This window comes from Malurus melanocephalus, unplaced genomic scaffold, assembly GCF_030028575.1.
Source record: "Malurus melanocephalus ecotype Western Australia unplaced genomic scaffold, MMel_1.1 scaffold_42, whole genome shotgun sequence".
Classification (NCBI taxonomy): domain Eukaryota; kingdom Metazoa; phylum Chordata; class Aves; order Passeriformes; family Maluridae; genus Malurus; species Malurus melanocephalus.
The window spans coordinates 1271072-1298381 of NW_026623274.1; the positions used below are offsets into that span (position 1 = coordinate 1271072).

The 27310-nt window shown below is 39.3% G+C and overlaps 1 protein-coding gene across 1 annotated transcript in view; it reads left to right on the forward strand.

Annotated features, from left to right (window-relative positions):
• The window catches only part of CNTNAP5 (contactin associated protein family member 5), a 223082-nt gene that overhangs the window by 7462 nt on the left and 188310 nt on the right, over positions 1-27310 (forward strand). Inside the window, exon 2 of the mRNA XM_057364809.1 lies at positions 24968-25078. Coding sequence (XP_057220792.1) covers positions 24968-25078 — 111 coding nt within the window. The remainder of the gene's footprint in view (positions 1-24967; positions 25079-27310) is intronic.

The window sequence follows — 27310 nt, forward strand, 5'->3', positions numbered from 1 at the left end:
TTTTGAATCTGATAATCTAAGACCAGCTAAACACAGAAGAAGGTTTTCTGTCCTAATTTGTCTGAAGGCAGGAGTGCTTCAATTTCCTTTCACTAAAGCCCTCCTAAAACCTTCATGGCTTTTGGAGGATTAACAGAACTTTAGTGCATCGATGATAAATTTGATTTTTAGATTTCAGCAGCTGGTACTTTACCTCAGACTGACTRTGTTCATCTTTTCTCCCTGCAGACATGCTTACTACAGAATATTCATTTTAAGATCTTCATCCAGGTCAGGTAGAYCTTGATAGAGAAATAAAAATGTAATCTTTTCGTTGTTGTTGTTCCCACTGTGATTTTTGGAGAATACATGCTTTCAGATGTTTGGATGAAAACATTTTCTGCAGCAATTAAGTAGGAAAGAAAGGTGATRTAAAAGCAAAATTAAATTTCTTATATCCAAAGCTATCCTTAAAGCTAATGTGATCAATAATGATAACTAATAATACTCATTCCTTTTTATTCCTTTTATCTAAACTATGCCTTTAAACCAATTAATAACTTAATGACTTGTACACAGGAGACTGRAAATAGGAATAATTCAGAGCTGACACTAGTCTGTACCCCACCTTCACTCTGGGAAGCCCTTAAGTGGTCAATTAAGACATCTCTGCAGTTCCTTGGCCCAAAAGCTGGATGAGAAGAGCTCCAGGGTGGTGAAGGCACTAAAGTGTTTTCAGGACTGAGTCCTTGGAGCTTGGATTTTGCTGTAGCTGGTGTTGACATACACAAGCAAAAGTTAATAGAATGTGATGTTAGTTCAGATATTTTCAGAGAAGTGGTGATGGCTTCAGAGGCTGGTCAGTGGCAAATGTGGGGGTGAAAATAGAAGCTGACTTCACACTCTCTGGGTGAGGAAACCCTTGGCTGACTGGCAGACACAGGAAGGACAACCTTCTCACAGTCCTGTGCTTGCTCATCTTCTTGCTAAGCCTCTCTCTACAGATAGCAGGTGAATTTGTGTAAGCTTTAACCCTTCCACAAAGGAATATCTGTTAGAAACTCTCTTGCTACATCTTCAGACAACTATAAGATCTCCTGGGCAAAGGTGAGGAACTGCYTTTCTCCTCTATTCTCTGCAGTACTCACCTCGTGTTTTCCAACATGAGTGAAGAGGAGTGGTCCTGTAGAATTCCTGAGGACAGTGACCCTTTATATCATTCCCCCCACAGATTTCATTGCACAGGCTTTGAGTTTTATCCGCTGAGCAGAGTGATCTGGAGCCCCTCTGCAGCCAGGGATGGCAGGGCTGTGTCAGGAAAGGYTTCAGATTCAGGATGGTTCAACCAGCATTTCACAGAATATTTATTCTGGTGCTTCTGTCACATTGGCACCTTGTGTTTATTTAAAAATACCGCTTTAGCTGTTGATTATTAGCACCTTTAATRGCTCTAAACGTGTTTCCGAATTGACTTCTCTCAGCAGTGAATCCTGGCAGTGCTCTGCAGTGCGCTCGCTCCCTGCCTGCAGTCCCYGTGTGCTCTCATTGCTCTCATTATCTGTGGGAAGCTCCACTTCGCCACTCAGTGTTCACTGTGAAAATATTCACTGCTGCTGTGCTGACAGTGATGGAGTACATCTATTCCAGCTCAGCCCTAAAAAGGGGTTTTGTTTTGTGCAAAGGTACTCTCTTTAAAGAATATGAAATAAGATAATATCCCCAGTGTACAAATCTAAATCAACTGCTTTCTTTTTTTTCTTTTCCTTCTTCTTTTTTTTTTTTTGTCTCAACTTTTTCTTCAGTTTTGTCTTAACTTAAAATAAACTTTAAAGTAATTGAGGTCTGTATTATTATTTAGCAGAAATATCTGTGGTGGCAAATACATTTTAAGCTGGCAGGAGTTGCAGAGAGGGCACAATTTCCTGCATGTGCAGTAACTTTCAGTACTATCAAGAGGCAGCTTCTTTTTTGTCTTTTATAGATAGAGGTAATACCTGGTGTGCAGAAGTAAATCAGCAAAGGCAGCCTTCATTATGACAAGCTGATTTTCCAGGATATRTAGGTGAGTTTGATGGTGATAAAGGGTTCTATCTGTTGCTTTCCTCTTTCAGGGAGGAAATTGGGTTCTTTGTTCTCCTGCTTAATACTGGAATAAATTAAAGCAGTGCCCAAACAAAAAAAACATAGGGCAGTTTTCCCCGCAGTTATTTTGGGACCGGTTTTGCTCTTTGCTGAAAGAAGAGCTGTTACAAGAAAAGAGAGATGGTGCACAGCACTGTAGAAGAATTTTTGGACRTGAACGTGGTCTCTTCAATATGTGACCACTGCAAAAGTGCTGCTTCTGATGAGGTTATCACCCAGTCTCATGATTTGGAGAATGAAGTCATCCAGAAAAATATTAACTGCCCTTTGAAACACCTTTAAAAGTGGGTAGAAAATAGTAATGAAAGGAGGTAGCAAAGCCCAAGAAAAATATTGTATCATATATTTGAAGAGTCTTTTTCTCTTCCACCACACCTTCCCATGCAGAGCTGCACTGGATTTTTTCCTGTCACATTTCAGTTTAAAATTAAATATTCTCAAAGTGATAAACTGGCCTTCAAATGAAAGAAGATATAGCAACAATGTAGATTTTCATAGGCTTAGCTGTAGGGGAATGWAAGGCAAACTCCCACCTTTTGAGGCTTCTATTGAGGAAAGCAAATCAGAAAGGTACAGACAGGATACATGGGCCTGGTTGTGGCCAGGAAAGCTTGCAGGGAAGGCTCACCTCATCCTGGGGAGCTCATCAGTAAGACTGAAGGTGACAGGACAGGTTTTGCTGAGTGACCACGTGCACTGGCATGCACTGATTGCTAATGCATGGCTCTCCTTAGAGTTCATCTCCTGAGCTTGTCCTTGCTCAACAGTCASGACCTTAAGGGCACAGCACTCTGCCTTAAAGAACCGAAAAAGTTTGACAGGTGGAAAAAGAGGTGTATTTCCCCCTCAAGAACGATATTCATTGGCACTTCAACACCTTCGTGGCTTCTTAATAGTAGCAGATGTAGAATTTCTATTTCCAGCTCTTGAAACACTCTTGGGATAAACCTGAATGATCTGCATTTTGTTCGCATTCCCCGAGGCRTTGCTTTGCCTGAGCCTACCCGAATGTAAATATAAAAACTGGGCCTGACATCTCCTCTACAATTATTCCCAGTTTTTCCTATCACACTGTAAGTATGATGTACTCTGTGTAGGCAGGGCTGTATTGTGTTTTACTGTGTACTGTRCATCATGCCTGCATGAATTGATTATCACAATGAAGTAGCAATAATATGCCTGGKTTTGAGCCACTGATACAAAGTACAYGAAAGTGGGTCGTTTTTTTGCCTTCAGTTGAGGCTTATTCTAGGAAAATATCTGATTTCTGCATGGGGGAAAACTCTTCTTTACTCAGCTGGTGTCTGTTCTTAATGTACAAGCTAACCATATGTGCTCCAGGAACAGGATGTTGAGACTCTCCTGCCTCTTCCCCTGAGAGCTAATTGCTCTCCCTAGAACTTAGAGAGTTACCAGTAGGTGTTTTTTAAGCCCTAAACATGCAGGAAAAATAGTGTAATAAAAATCCAAGTAAGATCTTGTGAAAGGGGAAGGTGATGCTTATTTCATAAAATTTGATTTTAAGTGTCAATACTCTGCAGTAATAGATTTAATTCTCTTACATCTGTGAATTTGCAAGCACCAAGTTGAGCACATCCAAGTGGACTCRTTGCAGAGTATAAGGGACACAAGTTGACAATGCATCATCATGTCTGAGAGGTTCCTCTTGAAAATGGTGACAAACTAGCTTCTGGAGAGGTACTTTACGGTGTTTTGTAGTCTTCAACTCTTGCAGTATGACCCTGTGTCTCAGAACCTTGTTGACTGCATCTTCCATAAATCTTCATCTGGGTTGTTGCTTATTTTCAGTTTTTTTACTCATTTGAAATATGAAGAGTTCTGGCCGCCTTTTGTTTAACAAGAAAAGAGTGGGTATACACGATAATGCTGCAATATCCTTGCCATTGTGGCTTTGTGCTTGTGCCAGAAGAAAGTGTTTCTCTGTATTTCTTCTAGAACTGTTGTCCTGGGAATGGGGTCCTGCACTATTAAGGAAGTTTTTTTTTTCTTTTCCTTTGTGCTGCTTTTTACTGCTTCACACATTTACCAACCCCTAGACAATACTTCTGTTACAAAACTCTGATCATTGGACAAAAGACTTGGTACTGGTGTGCCCTTTGCTTAGGTTGTATATRGGTAACCTTTTACTGCAAGGTAGCTTTTGAAAACTTTTATCCTTCTTTCCCTTCAAGCACCCAGAATGCTTATTCGTATCAAAACCATAAAAGAAAACCCATTGAAATGAAAACAAACCCAGAGGCATTTTGGCCGAGCGTGCAGTACGTTGTTGCTTCTGAACATTCTTTTCRGATTGTTATAGCTTCCTATTGGTAGCATTAAAAAAAAATACTTAAATTCAATGTGCAGCATTAAAATATAAACTGATACTGCAAAACCAGTTACTTTCTTCCCTGCTCTAAGCTGTKTTGAGCTATATTGGCTGAGAGAAGACATTGCTGTAAAATTACCCAAGAGTTTATTGCTAGTGGTAATGCACAGAATAGTGAATGTAGCTGTACAGGCAAGAATCTTCTAGGACAGGGGCAGATCTTCTGATTTTATTTACCCCACATAACATCGTGGCCATTGTGCTGGGTTTTGTTTGTTTTCATCAATTTCTGCAATGGTCCATGTTTAAGCCTCTGCAGGGCACTGGTCTTYGAGACTCAGTAGCTGAAATAGCAGAGCAGTTAAAAATGACTGAAGGATTCTTAGTGGGGGAGGGTGTTGTGCAAATAGGTGCCATGGTATCATTAAACCCCTTTAAACTGTTTTCATTTAAAATTGGAGGTAGAAACGTGTGGGTTCTATAGGCATTTTTACAGGGCTTGTATAACTCCTGGGGCTATGTGCAATTTGCTGGGAGTGACAGATGATTGATTTTGTGCTAAGAGAAAGTGGATGGTTGCATTTGTGAGTGTTTTGAGTTCAAAAGTCCAGAATTAAGTGTGTGAAAAAAATACTTTATGATGAAGAATTGCATTTTGGAGAATACAAAATAAAGCAGAAGATGTGTCTAATTATTAATGAGTTCTTGGGCTATGTTTTTTCAATTTTTTTTTAAGTGATTTCATTTCTCTGTGAAAAGTACCAAAATTAAAACAAAATTACACCTTCTGCTCCATCTTGCTATTTCAGGGTGAAGAATCGTAGTATCTCTATTGGATATACGCAAAAAGAAGGAAATAAGAAAGATTAATGACCTAGAGTATTTGTTGGTTATGTCTGTAGCCTTTTGCTTTGTTAGGTAAATAGGTGTTTGCATSTTGACGATACTGGATCAAAGGGAAAATTCAACTTTTCAGTTGTTTTAAATATTCTAATATGAGTATGGGTTTCTCAAAATAGTCAGGTGTTGTTTTATTTCCTAATTTGCTTACCTAATTTACTTTCTCAGTGATATTCCTCAGAAAAGTGAGATGAGGAGTTCAAGGAAAAGGTACTACCTAAGAGAAGCAGATGATTTATGCATTTCACACTTGGAGAAAACATGGGGGTTTTTGTTAGGGTTTTTTTTTTTTTTTTTTAAGTAAAACGTGTTGGGCTTTTCCTTTATTTTCTTTTCATGACTTCTTTCGAAGTGGGAAAATAATCTAGATGTTGTACTTGTGCAGTTGTCTGACCTTTTTATTGATCATAACATTCTCCATAGTTCAATCCTATCCATGGAGTGCTCAGAGACAGCTTCCTCATGCCTCTGGACTTTACGTCTGCAGTTTTGCGATCATTTTTCTGGGCCCCATGGAAGAATTTCTGAAGGAAGCAGCTGCTTTGTTGGCAGCTGATTCTCTACCCAACTCGTTTATTTCCTGTTCTCTGGTCTGGCTTTCTGAGGCTTGCAGAGAAYCAATGGGTTCTTTGGGTTAATCATGTGATAATGTTCTGGAAAAAACACTCTCTTGGTGTGTTGCAGGCAGAGCATCTTGGGTCTCAGGTAATTCGTGTTTTAGTAAACACATCCTTCAGCTGAAGCTCATTTTTTATGATTTCCCTCTTAACTTGCCTTTCTACTGATGCTGGCAGATAGCACCACTCTCCATGCTTGCTTCTGGACATCCTCATTCCAAAGTTGCAAGACATTTAAGTGTAAACTTTTCTGGTTTTTCTAGGGGAGAAATGATGTGGTTCACTGATGGTTTCAGCTTTGTGTGGCAGCAGCACTATGGGTTTTTGTCTGCATTTTTGTCCCTACCTAAAATAGCAACCCAATATAGTAGCTTAATTTTAATGGTGAAAATACCTAACTTAATCCCTCTCTTTATGTCTCCTTTTCCTGGTTATTTATGAGCAGGTGTTCAGGGTCTGCTGCGTGACAYAGGAGTGTCAGTGTTTGAAGATCTTGACTGATATGGATTGAATGAAAAGGGTGGAATGAGTTTCATGGGGATGTGCTTTTTGTCCATAATTTAAGGGGCTGAATCATGCCCAGAAGCCCCTATTGGACTTTTTCTTTCCCTGTTGCCATCTTATCAGCACAGCTTTACTTTTGCACATTTACGTAGCAGTGCCGTTCAGAGGCTTGGGGGGGAATCTTTAAATAACACCTTTGTTCGGGTTCTTATGCAGGAAAAGTACAGGAAGGAACATTTTCAGAATTGCCTTTAGGGGAGCTGGATATAGTCAGTGCTGACCCTGCAAATGTGCAGATATGAAAATAATGGTTGGATTACAGTAATTCACAGTGCAGGAAGGAAGCACAAGATTGCACATTAAAAAAAAAAGTAGTTCCTCATGCATTTACTATTTTTTTTTCTTGTATCTTCTTTTTTTTGCAACTTGTTCCTAAAAAAAACCCCAAAACTATATTCATTTTTTAAAAGCAAGCAGGCAAATAAAAATAAACAAATAAACAACAACAACAAAAATCCCCAAACAATCCAAACCAAATAAGTTTTCCAGTACTTACAACAACAACAGTGTGTTGCTTTTGGCGTAAGAATAGCTGTGCAGAGTTGTAGAGCCTGAGTTCTTTTGGAGGTTAAACAAGGTCCCTTCAATCCTCACAAATCTATACATCTAGATCTTTGCAAGACTATGCAAAGATCCATTAGCTGGAGTTTCTTTCTATGCCACCCAAAATTAATAGCCAGTGGTGGATAATCCCAAGTATGAATGAATCCTCTGGGATTTTGAGTCAGTAATGAAATGAAGCCTGTCAAGAAATGCCTGGATAGAAAAAGTCAGTGACAGTGTTTGAGGCATCTAGTTCAGCAAGTAAGAGCTGATTGTCTTCCTTTGCATGTTGATGAAATCACCTGCGAAATCATGAAGAAATAGCCCAAAGGCAGATTTTGTCTGATATGTGATGGTTCAATTTTTAGCAAATCTAGCAAAAATGAAGGAGTGAAAGAGTAGAGGACTGAAAGATAAAGCAGAGGAGCCCAGCTCAGAGCACATTGTCATGGAGAGAGAGGTCTCTGCACTGCAGTCTCATTGTAAAGGCACAACTGGAGGTCCCCGAAGGGTTTTGTCAGGGTCTTCTCCATCCCAGTGGCAGCAAAGGTGGGCAACAAAATTTGTAAGAATAAAATATGGTCCAGTCCTCGAGAACTTGTAAGAACATTGCAAATGATATTGCTTGGTAATTTTCACAAAAAACCCCGCAAAAACCCACAATATGTCCTGTTTGAAAATCAAACCTTGCTTTTGGAATGCCAGGTTGTTCCAGGTCTGAACTGAAAAAAGATTCCAGTCTGTAGTTTCTTTGAGTTAGATGATGAAATGAGAAAAATAACCTTCCTGTGCATCAAACTKGTAAAAGGCAGGTCCATCACAGAGCTGCATGACAATAACTTAAACTKCAAGTGTCATGTCTTAAAATGGGAAATTGAGAAAAAAAATTTCCATGAAGATATTTGTTTAAACTATGCCATTCAAATGAAAATTCCTTCAGGTATATCCATGGGATTTAATTATGCACATATTCAGTCTCTTCCCCCAAGAGGGTAATGCAGATAYATATATTGAAGTTGGTTCAAACAAGAGTTGGATATTTCTAGTTTACTGAAATACTTTTCTATCTTAGTTGTTGATTGAAGCTTTCTCAATACCCAGTCTGTTGAATTATAGAAATATAGGTACACCTTATTTCACATGCCAAGTTGATATGAAAGTGTGACAATATTTGAGTTTGTTTAAAATGAATGTTTAATTTTTTTAATAAATGCTTAAAATAAATGTTAGATTGCATTTAAAAAAAAAAAAATTGTGGAGTGCATTGGGAAAGAAGGGTTTGCAAGATTGGAAATGAACTAGTTTCCARAATAAGACCAGTTCTTAAATTATAAAATTTTTCCTCTTGAACAAATTGCCTATATTTTTATGGGGTATTTGTAGAACTATACAATGCTGCTTGGTTAATAGAATAAATTAAAACCAAAACTGTTTGCTAGTGGTTTAATAATACCATAAAATATGAAAGCAGGACTCGAAGACCYAGTTCCTGTTTGTGTGATCAAAGGACACTTTTTCTTAGTGGGGTGTCTGCTATTAAGCAAAGTATTATGATAGTAAAAGTTGCCAGAAATCCATTTCAAATACATAAGGTGTGAAAAGCTTAATTATGAATGAGTAAGCACACTCTGGTTGGCATGGAAATACAGAAGCTAATTTTKCAGCAGTCATATTTTCATGCTGCAGTGGCTTGACTTATTAGCGATTGCTTTCCCATTAGYTCCAAAATCCAACCTTCTCCCTCTGAGCTTCCAAAAATACTAACTTGTGCTTGCAGGAAGAATGCAGTAAAAATATACCTTGTTTAAACACAGGTAACTCAACTTCTGACTCCTATCCTCAGCCCACTGAAACTTAAGGTTTCCAGATTACATAACTCAGAGGGCTGGAAAATAAACGGAACTCCCAAAATACTCTAGATAATTTTTGCATTCCACATTTTCTGAACTGCCTCTCCTCTAACTCTGCTCAAGAGTCCTGGTCTCTGTGATTTTTATGGAGAAGCTGTTTCTGAGAGCAGATTTGAGTTGCGCTGGTCTGGATGCTCCTGTGCAGAATTGGTGGCTGGGGCACGTGGAGGACACAGTGGAATCTGAGTCATAAATACATCTGGCYATAAACTGCAGCTGTACATTTCCATTGAGTCTGTAAGGCAGGGTTGGGTACAAGCTTGCAGAGCAAAAGACCTGATGTCTCCCCTTATTGGGAAGAAGATGAAATATTTGGCTTCATGATGTACCAAAAGAGAGAATTTCTCCTTTGCAAGAAATGTAAGTAGTTGGACATATATTCTTGAGTAGGTATGTCTCAGGAATGCCCATCTGACCACTTGACAGGTGGAACTAATTCAGTTGATGTCTGAGATGCTGCTAAAGCCTACAAAAGATTTTATTTTCAGGGTATAATTACATGCCTGCCTTGTTTTACTGCATCGACAGAGTAAGTCAGGTTTCTAAAGGTTGCCAGTGACATTAATTACTATGAAACTGAGAATCTSTGCAGTGACAGTGAGTATCTAAAAAAAAAAGCATTTTTCAGTAAATGAAAGCCAAGTGCCTTTGACTCAAATGCAAATGTCACGAATTTATGGATCTCTTAAGAGAAAGGAAACTTAAGTGGTTTTGCTTTTTTAAAAAAATAGAAGTTAATCAAAACATGGAAATTGTCCCATGTGGTATCATGCAGCAATGAAGCTTTCCAGATGAAGTCTTATTCCCTTGAACTTCTCAGACCAGTGGTGTGAGAACATGCTTTCCTCTAACATTTACTGAATTTGATTCTTGTGGTGGAGGCAGGGACCTGACAGATTGGGCCAGAGGTGGGGGACTTGAAACCAAATGACATGATTCTGTTGAACGACTTGCATCTGCCTTTGTGCATCTCTACAAGGTCTTATTGGAGTCAGTAAAGGCATGTGATAGCCCAAGTTGGCWGTTGTGATTATTCTTACAGGATTAATGTTGCAGCTCTGCCTTCAAAGTGTTTTGCAGCTTACCCACATGTGCCTTGTACGTACCACTTGCTAGGMAGGTCTAGTGATGGGGAAAGGCAATGCTGTTTAATATATTTTTCCCCCGTGAATTTTCTTGATTCTGCAATCTGTTAATAAAATTAAAAAGAGTACTTTCATGCTAATTGTCATTAAATCTTTCAAATTTCAGAGAAGAGGCTTGGAGTCTTTAGCAGATGGTTGAAAATGAAATGCACTTTGGGGGAAACAGAAGCTCTGCCAAATCTGGACCTTGAACARAACTAGTCAAATAAACAGAAGTGAGACACAGCAGGGATGGTTTGGAATAGGCTTTGTTATGGCCAGAAAGCTTCAGGCTGTGAATGACCTAATCAACCTAAGCTCCAGACATATACCTAAATTAGCTTCCACTCTACCAATCCTCATAGTACTCCATTTTTCTTTACTCAAAAACCATCCTAACAGACCTGAGCGCTTTTAGAAAGTGGGAGGCTATAACTGTACATTCTTGTTCTCTTTTCATTGTATTTGTCCTGTTCAACTCTCCTAATGCCTGTATTCTAATTTTCTCCTTTAGTTTCCCCATCCTCTTCCCTGACTCAATTCTGGCAAATTTCATGCATTTGTTGAGTATCAAGTGACTTGTTCTATGAGAACAAGAAAAAAGAGTAATGGGAGCAAAGCTCCTCAGTGTTGAGGGGCTCCAGAAGGCTGTTCAGTTCCCACTTACCCAAAAGGATTTCTGTGTGACCTTGTCTCCTGCCTCATTTCCATCTTTGCAGSATGGGGATAACATGAAACGCCCTACCAGAGAAAGGGAAGCCATGCTTAATGTCACATAAAGCACCATTCCAAAGGGGTCCCTTGCTGTCTGCRTGGTCCCTACTGCACTTAGGGCTTCTGTTTACAGCTGGAATAGCAAACAAGCTTGGCCTTGTTTCTGTTCATTTAACCAGACTTAGCTTGATTTCCCGTGTGCTGCCATGGCAGAGCACAGCCCCGCTCGGACAGAGTGTGTCCCTCAATGTCACACGGATCTTGCTCTGGAAACACTGGTGCAGGCAAGAAACTGAAATGGAATAACACGCCTCTGATCATGCTTAAGCATTAGCCAGGGCAACAGCAAAATGCTGTCAGCACCCTCCAGTTAACAGCTAAATAAAGGCTGCATAGCTTCATGTTGGTTCCAATGTTTATTGAATAGTTTGGCGTGAAATTCGAATGGCAGCAGCTTGTGTGCCACTGTGGTGGGGATTTGATTAGCAAATTGGCCTAGCTTTATTTAAAAAATAATATAGTGTATCAATACATGTTATATACTAGCATATATTAACTATAAGATATTAAATTTGTATCTCTATAAAAATTTCTTACTTTTTAATTGATTTTTTATTGATAAAATATATGGTCTCATGGCCTTTGAATCAGTCTCTGTTTTGTACCAATAGACATAAACTTTCAAAATAATTTGTGAAAAGTAGATTATCTTTGAGAGTGGGAGAGGCTATTTAGGGGGTTTGATGTGGACACATAAATAGTTACTTGAATGTATGAGGAATTATTGCTCTGGAATTYAAGGAGACAGGAATTAACCTGGTGTAGTAGGTGTTGTTTTGCWTTGCCTGAGGTGATATTCCTAAATTCTTCAACATTTTCATGGCTTGAACATGAATTCAGTGTTTCACACAGAGATATGCAGGGGATCCTGTAATTTCCCCTTTGTCATTCTGGTTTCAAGTGACCATAGTTGTAATGATTTACTGGAATTCTAATTCCCTTAACAATTAGTAGGCACACWGGAGCCCACTGGATTTTATTCAGAGCCCATTGAAGCTAATGGAGGGGAAAAAAATCCCTTTGACCTCATTTGGCATTGGCTCAAGCTCTTTGCCGCTGAAGCTGATGGCTTCATCAAAATCCACTTAACCTTCCAGGGATGAGTGTGTGACAGGGACTGCTCAGGTCATTCTGGAGCTTCATGGGGTTGCTGGGAGGGAGGGGCTTTTACACTTTTCCCTCATCATTCCCTTTATTACCAGTCCAGGTGAAAGGAACAATTTCAACAGCAGCAGAAGCCAGTGTGATGTTTTGTGCTGTCTCTAATAATGTGGCCCAACCTCAGCATGGTTTGGGTAACTCAGGATTCATGCAGGTAATAATAAATGTAACAGAGGATATGCCTTGGAATTAACATTCTGACATGTTTGTTTTCCTTGTTTTCACAATTATGAAACATCCTGAGGCTAAAAACAAACTATGTGCCTCACTCCCACTCCGTTATTGAATCATAACCCTGAATCTTACAGTATTTTAGATGTGCCTTTCCAATGAAGAAACCTATACAAGTAAACACCTAAATATAAGTAACTACATAGTATGTTGGTTTGGAACTAATTTCCATTTCAGGAAAATAGAAAACAAATAGGAATAATACAGATGAAGAGAAGAAAATGATCAGCCTTCCTTAACCCTTTCTCAGAAACATGATAAATTCCATATAAACATGTCTTTAGTGTAATGCTCTGCATTATCATATAAACACAGATTTACAGATGTTGTTATCATATTAAAGTCRTTTTGTGCCCTGGAAAAATAATTTATCTGAAGCTCACCTGCTTCCATTCACCTTAGTAGGACACAAAAAGCAGCTTTTCGTAGAGATTCTCCAAATCAAAGCCCATCRGGACACCACGAGAGATTGCTATTCCTTAATGCCATATTTTGTTGTATGTAGGATAGATTTAATGAACTTACAGACTCAAGCTTGTTTCACAGCCCCTAAGGATCAGGGAAGAGCCTTGAACCTGGTCTTAGGCGAGCTGCTCTAGGGAACCCTGCGTGATCTCCTGGGCTCCCTCCCAGCCTCAACCATTCTTTGATTCTGAATTTCAGTGATTCTTTTCAATGGCAACAAAAGCTGCAAGATCTGCTTCTTGACTTCTCCAGGGCAAAACYGAAGGGAAAGACCTCTTTCACCTTTTCATTGGGCTGATGTACTGCATCAGGATGTTGCAAATAACTGCTTGTGAGATAACCAGGCTTTGCATTTCTTGTGTTGGAGGCATTGGCCGTGGGTCTCCTGAAAGCATGTTCCTGTCCTTTTGATTAGTGCTAGCAGCAAGGAAAGCTGTTTCCACCACKGAGGAAAATGTTTTCAAAGCAATGTGCAGGGCCTTGGAATGTGACACCATTAAATGTAAACGTGCATTTTCAAATRAGGAGCCTCAAGGCTAGAGGTAACTCTTTGATCTTTAAAAAGCTTGCCACACAGMAGAGTGAGGTTGAATGTATACTTGTATCTGCAAACACTTGCAGGTAATTAGATTTTAGTTTCAGGGCTGCAGGASTTTGCAGAAATTATTCAGATTTCAAAAGGCTGAAAATAAACATCAATTTCTGTTTATCTCAAGGGATTGAGAGGGGCATAAAACAAACCTTTAAKGGCCTGAGCCACGCTTTATTAATTGCTTTGTTGAAGAGATAAAACCTGTGGGAGTTTGTGTATTAAAATGGGATGTGAACTAGCAGAAATCCAAGCAGGATCTGAATTTGATTTAAAGTGAGCAACAAAATACACAGCTGAGCTTTCCTCTGTTGTTTAAAAGATTATTCCCCTAATATATACAATTTCTTTGTTTTTAAGGAAGCATGTYTGCATTGAGCCATAATTGTATGTGAAAGCATTTGAGCTAGTCATTCAGTATTGAAGGAGCTGGATCTGTCTAAACAAAMTGATGTGCAATTAGGGAGCATGGGRGAGTTGTCTGTTTGCCATATCAGAAAATAAAGTTATCAAATTATTACCCAAWTTGTTCCACATCTGACAACTGTATSCAGAAAGGCTTCTTAAGGTACCTTTGCAAAGATGGCTCAGTTTGTATRCTGTTTGTGACAGGGGACAGGGAAACATGGGAGTTTGGTTGGTTTGGTCTTTTTATTTAATTAAGAATTTTTTTTTTTTTTTGTTTGCAAAGTTCCTCTCAAGGAGTACTACTGATAGAAACTAAACCTTTTTCCTTGTTGGATGAAAAATGACCTCTTTAGACAAAATAAAAGGTAGCTGACTGCTAGAGTTCTGCTGGTGTTTAGGCTGATACATTAATCAATACTTTAAATCAAAACTGCCATCTTGTTGAATTTTGCCTTTTTGGTATTTTAGTTGCTTGAATTTTCACTGGGTTTTTTTTTTTTTTTTCAAAATGAAGAATGCCTGGTTTTGTTTAATCCCATGTGGAAGAAATACTGCCCTGCAATCCTTAGTGTATTTTATAGCTGTTATTTTTTTAATTCTGTTATTAATGTTTCTGAACTTGCTGCAGAACAAGTTTTGCATAAGCCTTTTTGGACAGTCCTACTTGTTCTGGTTATGTCCTTTTCCCTTCTTTTTCTCTTACTTGGTATTCACATAGATTATGAGAGTTTTCCACTTCCAATCCTCTGTGTTAAATCCAGGAGTTATGGTCTGTCTGTCTCTGAAAGTAATGCAGAAAACACTAGATGGGTTCACATTACCATGATAATTAGCAGATATGTTTTGCAGAGGATGAGGAAATACCTTCTACTTAAAAGAAAATATAATGGCATGGGTGCTGAAGTATGGGCCAGAATTACAGTGATGTAAAGGCTGAGGTCTGTGGTCATACAGTGCCATGAGTCTTGCTCAGAGCATGGGATTAGAGCCTAAGGTTGCATAAGTTTGAAATGAAGACTGTGGCAYCAATCTAGTCTCAAGTTCTGGTTCTCAAAATAATCACAGGTAGTTAGAAAAGTTTGTGTATAAACTGTCTTGCTCATTTGCTATCATGTTAGATCTAAGAGATCTGCATGTTTCTTTTCTCCTGTGGCACTAAAAATGTCACTGTGACTGATGAAGAGAGAACACACTGCCCTAAGAAATGCCTGGAAGAAAATTTTCATCTTTAAACTGACATCAAAGCTGCATTCACCTTGCTTTAGAATGGGAATTTTGAACTTTTTTCAATCCTGTCCCTTATCTAAACCATTAACTTGCATAGAAGAGYCTTAAAAATTGGTGTTTCGGGGCTAAATAAGGCATTTTTGTTGGAGGTTATTGAGACATGAAATGATTACTTATCATCCCTTGAAATGACATTACAYTTAAATGCAATGGTACATGGGCACTTACAGCTACCTTCATCTCTGTTAATCCTTGCTCACAGCCTGCAAATTGAACATTCTCTCAGCCTTATGGGATGCACTGAAATTCTCAGAGTTGTAATTGGTTTTCAGTGTGCCATCCTGCATATTACACAATTTGAAGAGACTCTTTTCCAAACTGAAAACATTTAGTGAACCCCTCCAAACAGAACACATTTTGTGAATCCCATGCTGTGTATTCTTTCCCCTTTAATCAGTTTCTATCCATGAGTTCACTGAAGATTCAAAGGGAAAGTAAAAACTGAATTCATTTTATCGTGATTRATTTGAAAATTCAGGGGACAACCTCTTGGTTATTGATGGCTTTTAAATTGCTGTGCATTGTTACCTGGGCATGCCTGTGAAATTCATCAGCATTCCACAGTCTGCCTCTGTTGTTTGCTTACAGATAGCAGCTCTAAATTTAGATGTGCACAATATAACCTTACCAGACAAAGTTATGGCATTGTCTGAAAGTTCTTGCAAGGTCTGCCTGTAGAAATGAGCCCTTTTCCATAGAGGTCCACAGGAGGCAGAGCAGAAAAATCTGGTTTGGGAGGTGAAAGCTGAGGCCTGGTTGAGTTTCCCACATGATGGATGGTGTCCAACCTCATTGCTCTTCTGGTAATGGTTGGGTTAAAAAGGGAGAGAAYTGGAATGAGGCATCACACTGATGCAGATATTCCTGGGTGGGGGTAAACTGTATGGATTCAAAGAAACTGAGAGTATGTGAACCGTGGCACTGTGCTGGGGAAGCTAAACAGGGACAAGGCTAATTGGGCKAATTTTTGCTTAACTTTCCTTCTTCAATCCATCCCTGAATCAATGAAAACTATGTGAATYCTCAAAAGGAAGCCTATCATGGTAACTGGCTTCTTGTTTTTCTTCTCCAAGTACCCCAGATAACACCGTACATCTCTACAAAGGCAGCAGAGTCCTCACTCACAGTCTGATCTCGGATGTCTTTGGTCACAGGGGTGATGGGGATAAGCAGCTGGTGTTGAGATGCTCCACTGAAGGATGCAGCAGTGCTGCCACGAGCACACTGAATTCAAAGGTGACTCAGGGTGTGGGATTAGCATAAATGTCCATCTGCATGAAAGACTCTTTAGTTTGGAGAGGTGGGAGGAAAGAATATTCAGGGGAGACTTTATCACTAACTACAGCAGCCTGAAAGGGGGGTGTAGCCAGGTGGGGATCGGCCTCTTCTCCCAGGAAACCAGGAGCAAGACAAGACGAAATGGCCTCAGCTGTGCCAGGGGAGGGTCAGGCTGGACATCAGGATGAATTTCTTTACTGACAGCGTGATTAAGCATCGGAATGAGCTGCCCAGGAAAATGGTGGAGTCACCATCCCTGGAAGTGTTCAAGAAATTACTGGATATGGTGTTGCTCTGGCTTAGTTCATGTGGTGGTTCAGTCAAAKGTTGGACTCAGTGCTCCCAGAGGTCTTTTTCAGYCTTAATGACTCYRTGATTCTATTCCRTGATTCTAAGTAGTCAGAACTACATTTCTGTCTTGTTTGGCTGAATATTAAGTGGTAGAAGATGTAATGGCTCTGCTTACGTTATTGAACTACTCTTTTTCCAAATTTGACTAGAAAATGGATCTTTTATCTTCTTTATTTGTGRTGTTAGGTATCTGAAATAGTCATTTTCTCCCACCTGCAAATAAAACACTTGTGTTTCCCAAACTGGCTTTCATGTTGTAGTCAGCGTGGTGACCTATGTGCTGCTGCTTTTGTGCAGAAAGCTTTTCATTATTTCTCTCCTGATTGTTTATTTGGGTTTTTTTCTCAATAAACCTCATTCTCAGTAAAACAGATATTTACATTCCATTTAAAATTTTGTATTTAGAAAACTTAGAAAAACTGCTTCACCAATGAATTCCTGAACAATTTTAACACTGAGTAACATCAGCAGAAAATCTGCTSTACCCTCTCTGCATTTTAATTTTCTTCTGGTGAATGCCTATAGAACTCAGTCTAGCTGGCTCTGATCATTCTTGCGTTTTTCTTCTAATAATGATCCTGGCATCCTTGCTGAGGGGTGCACATACATTAGCATTTTTTYCTGCAAGTTCAGTGTTGTTTTAATTATATTATGGTATCTTAAGGTGAATGCTGTTTGGTTTTTTGGAATCCATGGCTTAACCRATGGAGCCCTGAGCTCCTTCAGTGATGGCCTCTGGTGAACAGAGCATGCTTGTAGCAAAGTCTGGTGCTTTTGAAAGGCATCAAGTTTCTCTTTCCATGAGTGCTGCTAAAACTTCYGAAATGTTAAAAGACAGTCTTGGTCTTTGCTATAAATAAACTTTTGAACTTTGCTTGAAATGAATGAGTAAGAAGTCTCATCTAAGCCAAGATAAAAAGGGTGCTTGTGATGATGTGATTTTGTGGCCAGAGAAAAGGCCCTTCATGTTCTTAGATTGTTTTTTTTGGTTTTTTTTTTTTTTATAATGTAGGAAGAACTGCCCAGTGGTTACAAAATCACTTGCCTGTGTTTTCTTGTACAGAAAGGTAATCTCAGGATACAGTTCCCTGCCATGGTGTGAAGGAATTTATACCATTTCTRCCCTAAAGTGAGTTAAATGTCAAAAGGGCAGACTTCACGTATAAAACCTGCTCTGTCTGTTGAGTCAGCTTTGTAGGTTTCTGCTCTCAGGTCAAAGATCAAAGCACTCTTACATTAACAGGATCTCAGAAATGTGGAAAGAAGAGGCAAATAGGCACGAAGAAGCATTATATTCTGAGAAGAAARTAGTAAGAATCTCTGGCAACTGCTGTTACACCTGCTGAGAGTAAATCACAGCTTTGGAAAATAAGATGCCTTTGCAGGTTCATTGAAATATAAATGTTGAAAGGCTGAGTCAGCATATCCTTTTGTTGTGGTCCTTTTTTGTTTTCCATATAGAGCTATTTCAATAATTTTTGCGATCTCAAAAATGAATTTCTGTGATGGATTTGCTGTTTATTGACAACAGCTCATTCCTGTMTGACAAAGAGCCTCTGATCTAATGAAAAGCGTGCAGTATAAGATAAAGTGATGGGTACCTTCATTTTGTAGCTGCAGAYATTATGACTCACCTGAATGACAAGGACTATGACAGAGCTGAAATCTGAGAACTCTCCTTCCTTTCAAATTCARATCATTCTTCTTTAACTTTATTTTGTTGGTAATTGGCTTAGTCTGATGTTCTTTCACCCTCTCAAAACAAAAATTGCTTCTGCATATTAGTTTACTGGAACTGCATTGACAGTTATTTGAAATTCATATTTTGAGCCCAAGTGTCATGCGGTCGCTCTATTCCTCAAATGCAATTCTACTTCATTATTGTGAGTAGGAGTTACATGGCAGACAAGCTTGTTTCAGTAAAAAAAAAAATAAGACCCAGTACTGAATCAATTTTATGAAAGCCCCTCGAGTCATTCAAAATGAGACTTGACCACTTTTTGTGAGACAAGGCTCTATGTGCACACTGCATCATAAAAGATACTCTATAAATGCACTGATTGAGTAATACTTTTATGTCTTTACAGGCATATGAAAGAACACTTATGTAATTTACAGTTGCTTAGGAAGAGCTCATGATTAGCTTAACTATTGACGTTTATTTGCAGTATAGCTAGAAAAGAAAAAGGAGCGTTGTGTTGTTAAGTACTTTCTCTAGTGTCTTATATCTTGAAAAATATGCCATGTATTTCAGCTAACAGATGGAGTTCACAGCTGTGCATGTACGTGTAGCCAGTCTCTAGGAAAAAAAAAAAAAAAAAGAAAAAAATAAGGAATTTCTCTTTACAGAAAAACAGGTTGTTTGGGGCTTATTTTATTTTTTCTCATCATGTTTTCAAGTATCATTTACTAAGGTCGTTGAATTGGTAGTAGAACCTAGTTGTAGGTGGTAGTTCCCGTGAGATGCTTTTTTTAGGGACTGTTGATATGGAAATAATCTCAATCGYTTCCAAATCTGTAGCCATACTCCATATTACTGCACTTTCTGTGTCTTTTGTGTGGTTTTTTTTAACCCTCACAGAAGCTTCTCCTTCTCCCATGCACATATATCTCGTTGGAGTATGGTGGTGAAGGTTAATTTGCACAGTAAGTCCAAGTATGTGTTTCTTGCCTTTTCAAAGGACAATTGTAGCTACAGAAGGCAGGAGGAAAACAGATGCAGTGAAAAGCATCAGTGGTCACTCCTGAGGACTGTTAAAGTCATGGCACAAAACACGTGGTTTATGTCCTTAAAACAAAGAATGCCATTACGTGGGTAATGCTAAGAGGAATTTTATCTAGCCTATAAATACCAGTGAATCTTTTCAACTTTAAATCCCAGTATGGAGACAATTTACAATTGCAATCAGAGTGATGCACACAATTTAACTTCAGTACCATCTGCAACTCTGCTGGTATTTTAATAATGAATAAAATTATATCTTGGCAATGAATGTCTCACTGAAATAATATACCTTTAATTTCCAAGTGAGACCTCTAAGAGTAAGCTACAAGGCCTCTGGTTTGCCTTGAAATCTTCATTTTTACTGCAAAATCGACATATCTGTATTTAAATGGCTATCAGTATGCAAAAGGTCTGTGATTCTGTGAAGCCCTTGTTAAACTCCCTTTGAAGTTCAGGGATTTTGGTTCAGGCAGAGGTTTGCACAGCTGGTCACAAGCACTCCTGCCCTCACTGCACCTCTTGTATGTGCTTCAGCAGAGATGTGTGAGCAAGGCTATTGCAGGAGCTCTTTGGTGATGTGTCAGGCCCTGCGTTCTTGAAGCAGAGCACCTACAGGAGGCACCTTCCCTTAAAATGCTTTCATTACAATGGGATGGAGCTGGAGGCATGACAATTACCCTCTTCTGAATTCATCTTTTTGACTCCATTGTGGGACCTAACCACACCAGTTTCTGGGTTGTAATTCTCTCCTTTTTCATCTTCAGTTTTTGTGTTTTCCAGAGAGCAGGCACTTTTGGTTCTGTTAATAGTTTCATGCTATGTCCTGTCCCCCTCCCTTCCCTCAGTTACATTGGTTGGTGACACCAGTCCCATGTTCCTACYCTAAGTGCTTCTGTCATGATATTTATAATTATTTTGTAATGCTTGTGKCTGCTAATAGAGTAACTGCAGCATAGACCTGAGTCTTACTGTGGCTTAGCAGATACTTTGCATTAATAGTAACATGAGATAGTTGGTGTAAGTGCCCGAATGGTGAGGTTACAGCACTACCAAAAGCAATGAGAAGATGATATCTGGAAAATCTGTGGAGCCCAGGGGTTGGAGATCTTTCACTGATGGCATCCTCTTCATCAAAGCTTTTGTTCAGGACATGTTAGTGATGTTTCTGGGTGGCCTTCACAAGTGCAATCAATCAATCAATTAGTTTTGTCCCACTGACTCTTTAAGTGAACCAGGTGAGGGTTGTTAACACATCTCAGGTGTGGCTTGTTATGATCCTGCCTTTGTTTACRGATTGATCCTCTTTAAAAGCCGTGCTCTAAGAAGCGTTAGTGTGACCATGCTGGGTTTCTGGGCTGTGTGATTTCCTAGAATAGCTTCAGTGTCCACTGATCAGAAATCTAAATTTGCACTGATTGCTGCTGATGAAGRCTCTCTCAGCCTTGAAGAAGGTTATAAACTGGATCTGCCATGGCTACCAACATCAGTGTGAAATGTGTACTGGAAGAGCAGCTACAGTGAGTCTGAATCTCTGATTTCTGTGCAAACTCTGTTTTGATAATATGTTAGCTGTGTTTCGGAAACCTGCTATTCTTCAGGAGCATTTGAAATACTATCTCTCTAGGACTTGGATATATTTTTTTCAGTTATTTCTTTCATGCTTGTCACAGATGTTGAAGGCTTTCACAACTACTGAGCTTAATCAGATATTTGGGCAAAGGCCTTTTCTGAAATTCTGTTTTGTGTACTATTAGCTGAAGCTGGTATTATCTGACATGTTTCAAGGWAGCCTAAGACTTAGTGTCTAAATCTCCTTTGAATGCTTTTGAACTGATAGYGTTTATATTTGTGGGATTGGCGAAAACATTCTGTAAAGAAATTAAAATACATGAGGAAAGAGGAAGAAGAAACTTCCTTGTTTTTATTTGGAGAGTTATTAAAGCTACAAGAAGAAAATCAAAACCAATCAATAAAACAACTTCATAGTATGAAAATTAAAAGATATCTGATGAATTTCCCCTTTGTTTTTTTGTTAATATTATAATTATTTTCTAAAAATAAGTGAATAAAAATCAGGAAATTCAGGTTGATGTATGTAAATATTTTTCTTAATTTCAGAGTATTGCTTATGAGAGTTCCAGTAATACACATGACCCTGTAAATGCTGTCAGTAATGGCTTGTTTTTCAGAAGCTGGCATATTCAAGGTCAGCACCTTTTTCTCAAATTCAAGTCAACATCTGTATAGTTATGTGGTTTGCATAAAGCAGTTGGCTTATAGGTACAATTAGAATCTCTTTTTTCATTATTTCTTTGCTAATTATCTTGTCAAAGAAAACATAGGAGAAAACAACTGAACAACTGGCTAGTAAATGCTCTTTTGTGAGTGTCCAGATGTTTTAAATGGCTCTGTAGTATAGAATTATTCATTGTAAGAAACAGTGTTTTTAATAGACATATAGAGCCTCAAAGAAGCCAGGTTCCTATTCTGACAGGCAGACTTGCAGAGCAAATGGAGACATGGGTCAGGAACTGTAGGTAACGAGCTGTAAATGTGGGAGCAGCTGAAATAATATTGGGGTTTTTTTCTGTCACTTCAAGTGGCAGGTATGAAGTCTCTTGAAATGTGCTGGGATTATGTGGTAGGACTCAAGATATGSTGGCTTTGCTTTTGGTTTAACCATGGATCTTTAATCTTCCATAAGTGCAAAATCTTTTATCTCTTTCTTGTCTACATCCATCTCAGAAGGAAACATGATAACAACATCCTTTTTTGGAGTCTTTTTTGGTGGTTGGTTTGTTTGCTTTTCCATCTGGCCTTCTCCTGGAAGCAGGGCCAAATGGAATGACCCTCCCTGTACATGCCACCTCTTTGAACTCTGTGCCCCACTTCAGCTAAGTTTTACAAAGATASCAGTCTCAAATCTGTATGTGTTGCATCTCTGACAAGGGGTGTATCAGAGCTGTTCTGTAGATGATCTGCATTGTTGGGCATGTGCAAGTTAACTGAGGTATCCCAAGCACCTTGCTATGCTCTGGAATTTAATTTGGCACATAAAAACTGTCATGTCCTTTACTGTAGATCTGTGCACATCGAGCTTTTTGTGCAACCTCCAGTGTTGCAAAGTTTGTTTGGAGTGAGGGAAGGGCAGAAGAAGGACCCTGCATCTTGTCAGAGTATCCATTCAAAAATAATCTGCACTTGGAGGAATTTCCTGCATGCACTCCGAGTCAATCAGTCGTTGCACTCTTATCTGTTGAAAGTTGGACTGTATAAGTCATGGTGCTCTCAGAACTATCATCAGTTTTTTAATGCTGTCCTAACTCCTGAAGCCCTAAACTTATATGTTTTTATAGTTAGATATTAATTCAGGGAAGGTTTCCTAGCTGTAGTTCAGCTTTTCTTTTTTTCTTCCTTTTTTTCCCCCTTTCTTTTTTAGAAGAAAGCAAAATAAGGATCCCAGAATTTAGTGTGAAAATGATGTAGCAGCAGAGACAAAGATGAATGTGCACTGGGACAGAAGCAAAGGATATGGAAATGCAGACAAAGCATTTCATAGTTACCRGAGCTAATTGTCACTTGTCAGGCTGGAGCCTCCAGAGATTCAGGAAAAAAACTGAAATGTGTTGGTCTGAAATGTTTTCTTCCTGCTGTGATGCTGAGACAGTTGGGGTCTCGTAGGTATCCAGTCCTATCTTTGGGGAACAGTGAGAGCCCAGAGATTGCCACTGTGACTGTTGTCATGGACAGCAGTGGATCACAGGCTGATGGATGTGCTGAGGTCTCTCGTGGCCCAGGAGCAACCASAGGGAGCTGAACAGAGCCAGCAGTCCAGACACTATTTAAATTGAAATCTCTGTGTTATATCCTCRTGTTTAAGTGTTGCTGAATAGTCACATAGATCTGTCTGATAGGACTTTGAACCTTCTTTTGGTAGGTTCTCAACCCCTCTGCTGGTTTTAAAGAATGCAGAAGGTYGGGTGAATTCAGTGCCCTGATGTATTCACTTTTAACATCTTTATTTAAATCTCTGTTCAGGTCACAACTGACAGTGAAGACCCTCRATTTGCAATTGTTTTGTTTGGAATTTTTATAAGTTTGAACAGAACAGTTATGGCCTGATCTTATGATGTACCAGGAGACCCTTCAGAGGTTCTCTTTGAGATGCAAAGTGTTTAAGTCATAGGGAATCTGCTCACAGTGATGGTATTTGTTTTGTTGGCTATTTATCCTCATGGCTACATGGATGGCAGACTTGTTCCTGATTCAGCTGTGTTGCAGATCTTGCTAGGCCTTTTTGCTCCTGGGAATCAAAGAGATAGAAAGGGTTTTATATAGATGTTTGATTTTTGAGATCCATCATTCAATGCACTGATATAAATTATATTGATTACATTGATTTTCTTTCATATAGAGCTGGATTTTGATTGTGAAAGTATCTGGATAGTTTTAGAGAGTAATTGTAGAAAAAGATGAGAAATATTTTAATGTAATCTCAAAGTAAATCACTTGTAAAGTCTCAATATGGAAAAGGTATCACCCAGTTTTTGGAGTAATCTAAATTAGTTTTCATAACTATGAAGAAAGATTTACTCTTATTCTTTTTTTTTTTTGTAGCTCCTCCTTTCCCCCCCAATCCTTGCAAATTGCGTATTTACTCTCTGAGCACAAGAACACTGTGGTGGCCTGAGATCCTGCTGACCTGCAGTCCTTTTCCAGTAATTAGATCCATGTTTTCTCCATGGGAGATTCAATTAAAAATGAGAGGGGTTTTTTATTATTATTACCATTATTCCCTACTGAAACCTCACATTATGTTCTTGAGTGTTTATGTGACAGCACTGTAATGAGAAAATTTACTTTACTTAATTCCATCCCTGTTCAAACTTTATGGGCTCAAAAATTTCACTTGAGTGTTAGCCTAGCCCATCTGTGCTCAGAAGCTGTGAAAGAAAGAGGGGAGAAACACAGGGACTGCTCATGTGAGTGGGTAAAACCTAATTTGGCCATGCATGTTTGTGTGAGATTGGGGAAGAAATGAAGGAGATGTTCAGGTTTGGTGATCTTAGTGCAGYGTGAGACAATTGTGAAGCACAGAACACACTTTTCCATGCTGCAAAAGGCCACGTGGCCTGTCCTTGTGTGTCACTTGCATGCAGAAACGTGAAGTTGTAATTCCTACATTGCACACCTGTTCTCAGGAAAAACTGTACTGAACACCACATTTGGGGTGTTCTCTAAAGTCTGCCCGGGCATTACTGTGGTCTTCCAGTGGCTTTTGCATCAAGGATCATTACCCATTTTAACTGCAGGGTGGACCATCAAATCTCATTCACCAAAAGGACAGCATTTTCCAGCTTTTCAATCATTCAGTGTCATAATAACGGCTCTCACGTGGTTGCTGTCCCACCAGACTGGGACATTCTGGAGGGTTAGTTTCGATTCTCACATGTGAATTCAGGCACAACTGTGCTCTGTCTGCAATCTGTCTACCAAAYAGAAAAAGCACTACCTGGAGATAGCACAAGTTGGCATATGTGTTGCTCATATGATGACCTCTGAATGTTTTGTTTTTTGTTTTCCTTTTTAGATAATTGTGATGATGCATTGGTATCTCCCTTACCTTCAGCTGCCCTTACCAGTTCCTCTGAGCTCTCCAGTACTCACAGTCCCAGCTTTGCAAAACTCAACAGGCGAGATGGTAAGGTTGCAGTATGAATTGCCTAAACTATTCATTTTAATCACATTTACAAAGAATAACTTTTTTGAGCTGTTTGTATGCAGTGCGTTCAGAGCCAAGTTGAATAGAGCCATTAATTTATGCTCCTGAGAGTGTGCTATGTAGAGCAATTTCCTCCTTCATTATAGAAAGCTCCTATTAAATTCGAAGGTCTCCACTTCTCTTATAGAGACATTGTTAAGGAAGTTCAACTTCTGATGAGTTCCCATATTTTAAGAGTTTAAAGAGACTGTATTCTAAAATGTAGATGTGAAAGGCAATGGCAACTACATATAAAGTTCTAGTGTAATTCAGTGATTACACAACTCTGCAGAAATAGCGAACTTGAAAAACAACTGTTCAGACATTTGCAATCAAGAATGTTTGAGATAATGAGTTCAGACACAAGGTGAAATTATTAGTATGAAACTTAGTACCAGAAAAGAGAAGTTGGAAGTATTTAGGGCATCATTTGACATCTTGTTGCAAATTTGGGTTGTTGGCTCCCATCTTATTTCAAAGGTAGAGCCTCTAAAAGTGGAAAATCCTGTATTATCACATTACTATATGATTTTCATTTTAGGAAACTCCAGAAAGAACACTACTAAAAAAGGGTTTAATTGAAAATGAGAATTTTCATCTTTAAACATCTCTGAAGTGTCCGTTTGAATCAAACCCCATTTGATAAATCTACAGAAAGACAGTGAAGGGCTCTCTCTTACATACTTGGCACTAATGATAAGGAGTTGCTTGGCCATTAAGGAGGTGTTAGATGGGAGATACTAGATCATGTTTATACTCTTGAACCAGAGTTCCTGAGCAGTAAAAGGTCATATGGTAACTGCTCAACAAAAGAAAGTTGTAAGCATTGAGCATGTTATTTGAGTTTGCCCTGCCTTTGTCTCCATTGCTGGCTGAGATGGTGTGGAATTATGTGATTGTGCWGGTGGCTCTAATGGCTGCATTTTAKCTGMAGAAAAGAGGAAGAGGTTCAAAATTAGCGCTACAAGTCAAGCTCTAGCTGTACAGTATTTTAAAGAGATATTAACAATGTTTGAAATTATGACAGTGCTTTCAGTTTAAAGTCAGAAATTAAAATAGCCTTAGTTTAACTGCATTAGTTAAATGCAGTAGTTTTGACATGTATTGAGGGGTAAATATTGCAGTTTTTCAGTGATTCAGTATTACATTGGTAASGCCCATGCTGTCTTTTAGCACTAATTGTGGGACCAAGAGACAGAGTATTGAAACCCAGTCCTAAATAAGGGGCTTTTGCAGCAACTTTGGTTTCATGTTTTGAATGCTTATGTGATAACTGATGAGCTGAGGCCAGCACAGGGACCTAGAACCTTGTTTAATTCTTTTGCTGCGTGGGTTTCTGTAGGAACATGCAGATGTTGTGCTGGCAGAGTTCACATGGGGATTTGTGGCACGGGTTTATTCACAGCTCACCTGGGCTGTCCTTTGCCACAGGGACTCGTCCCCAGGTCACAGCCCCTTTGACACTGSAGTTCCAGCCTGCCCAGTGCAGCAGCAGGGAGCAGCAGAGATGCCCTGGCCATTTGCCAGCCCAGGAGCACAGCCACGCTGYCATCARAATGTTCCCAGGCMCAGCAGGGTCAGATGATAAGCTGTACAGCARGCAGCAAAAGCAAAAATGAGCTCCTAATGAGCAGTAGACTCTAATAAACAGTAAGGGAAGCAAGCCCCATGGCAAACACAGGGCTGCTGATTAATAGCTAACCAGCAGTAACAGTGTAAATTYAATCTAGCACATTCCRATCAAATCTGTAATTATCTCGAAGCCTTTCAGGCCCACGTTGGACACGTGTCATGGATAAAGCCCAGCAGCTCAGCCCCACGCAGACACTCACCCCTCCTGGTGGGATGCAGCAGAGAATCAGGAGAGTGAAAGTGAGAAAACTCATGGATTGAGACTAAAACAGCTTAATAGGTGGAGCAAAGCTGTGTGTGCATGCAAAGCATGACCAGGAGTTTATTCACTGCATCCCATGGGCAGGCAGGGGTTCAGCCATCCCTGGAAAWCAGAGCTCCATCAYGTGTAACAGTGACTTGGGAGGCCATCACTCTCAACATCCCCCTTTTCCTCCTCCTTCATTCCCAGCTTCAAACACTGAGCATGATGCCATATGGGATGGGATGTCCCCGTGGTCAGTTGGGGTCAGCTGGCCTGGCTGTGTCCACTCCAGATTT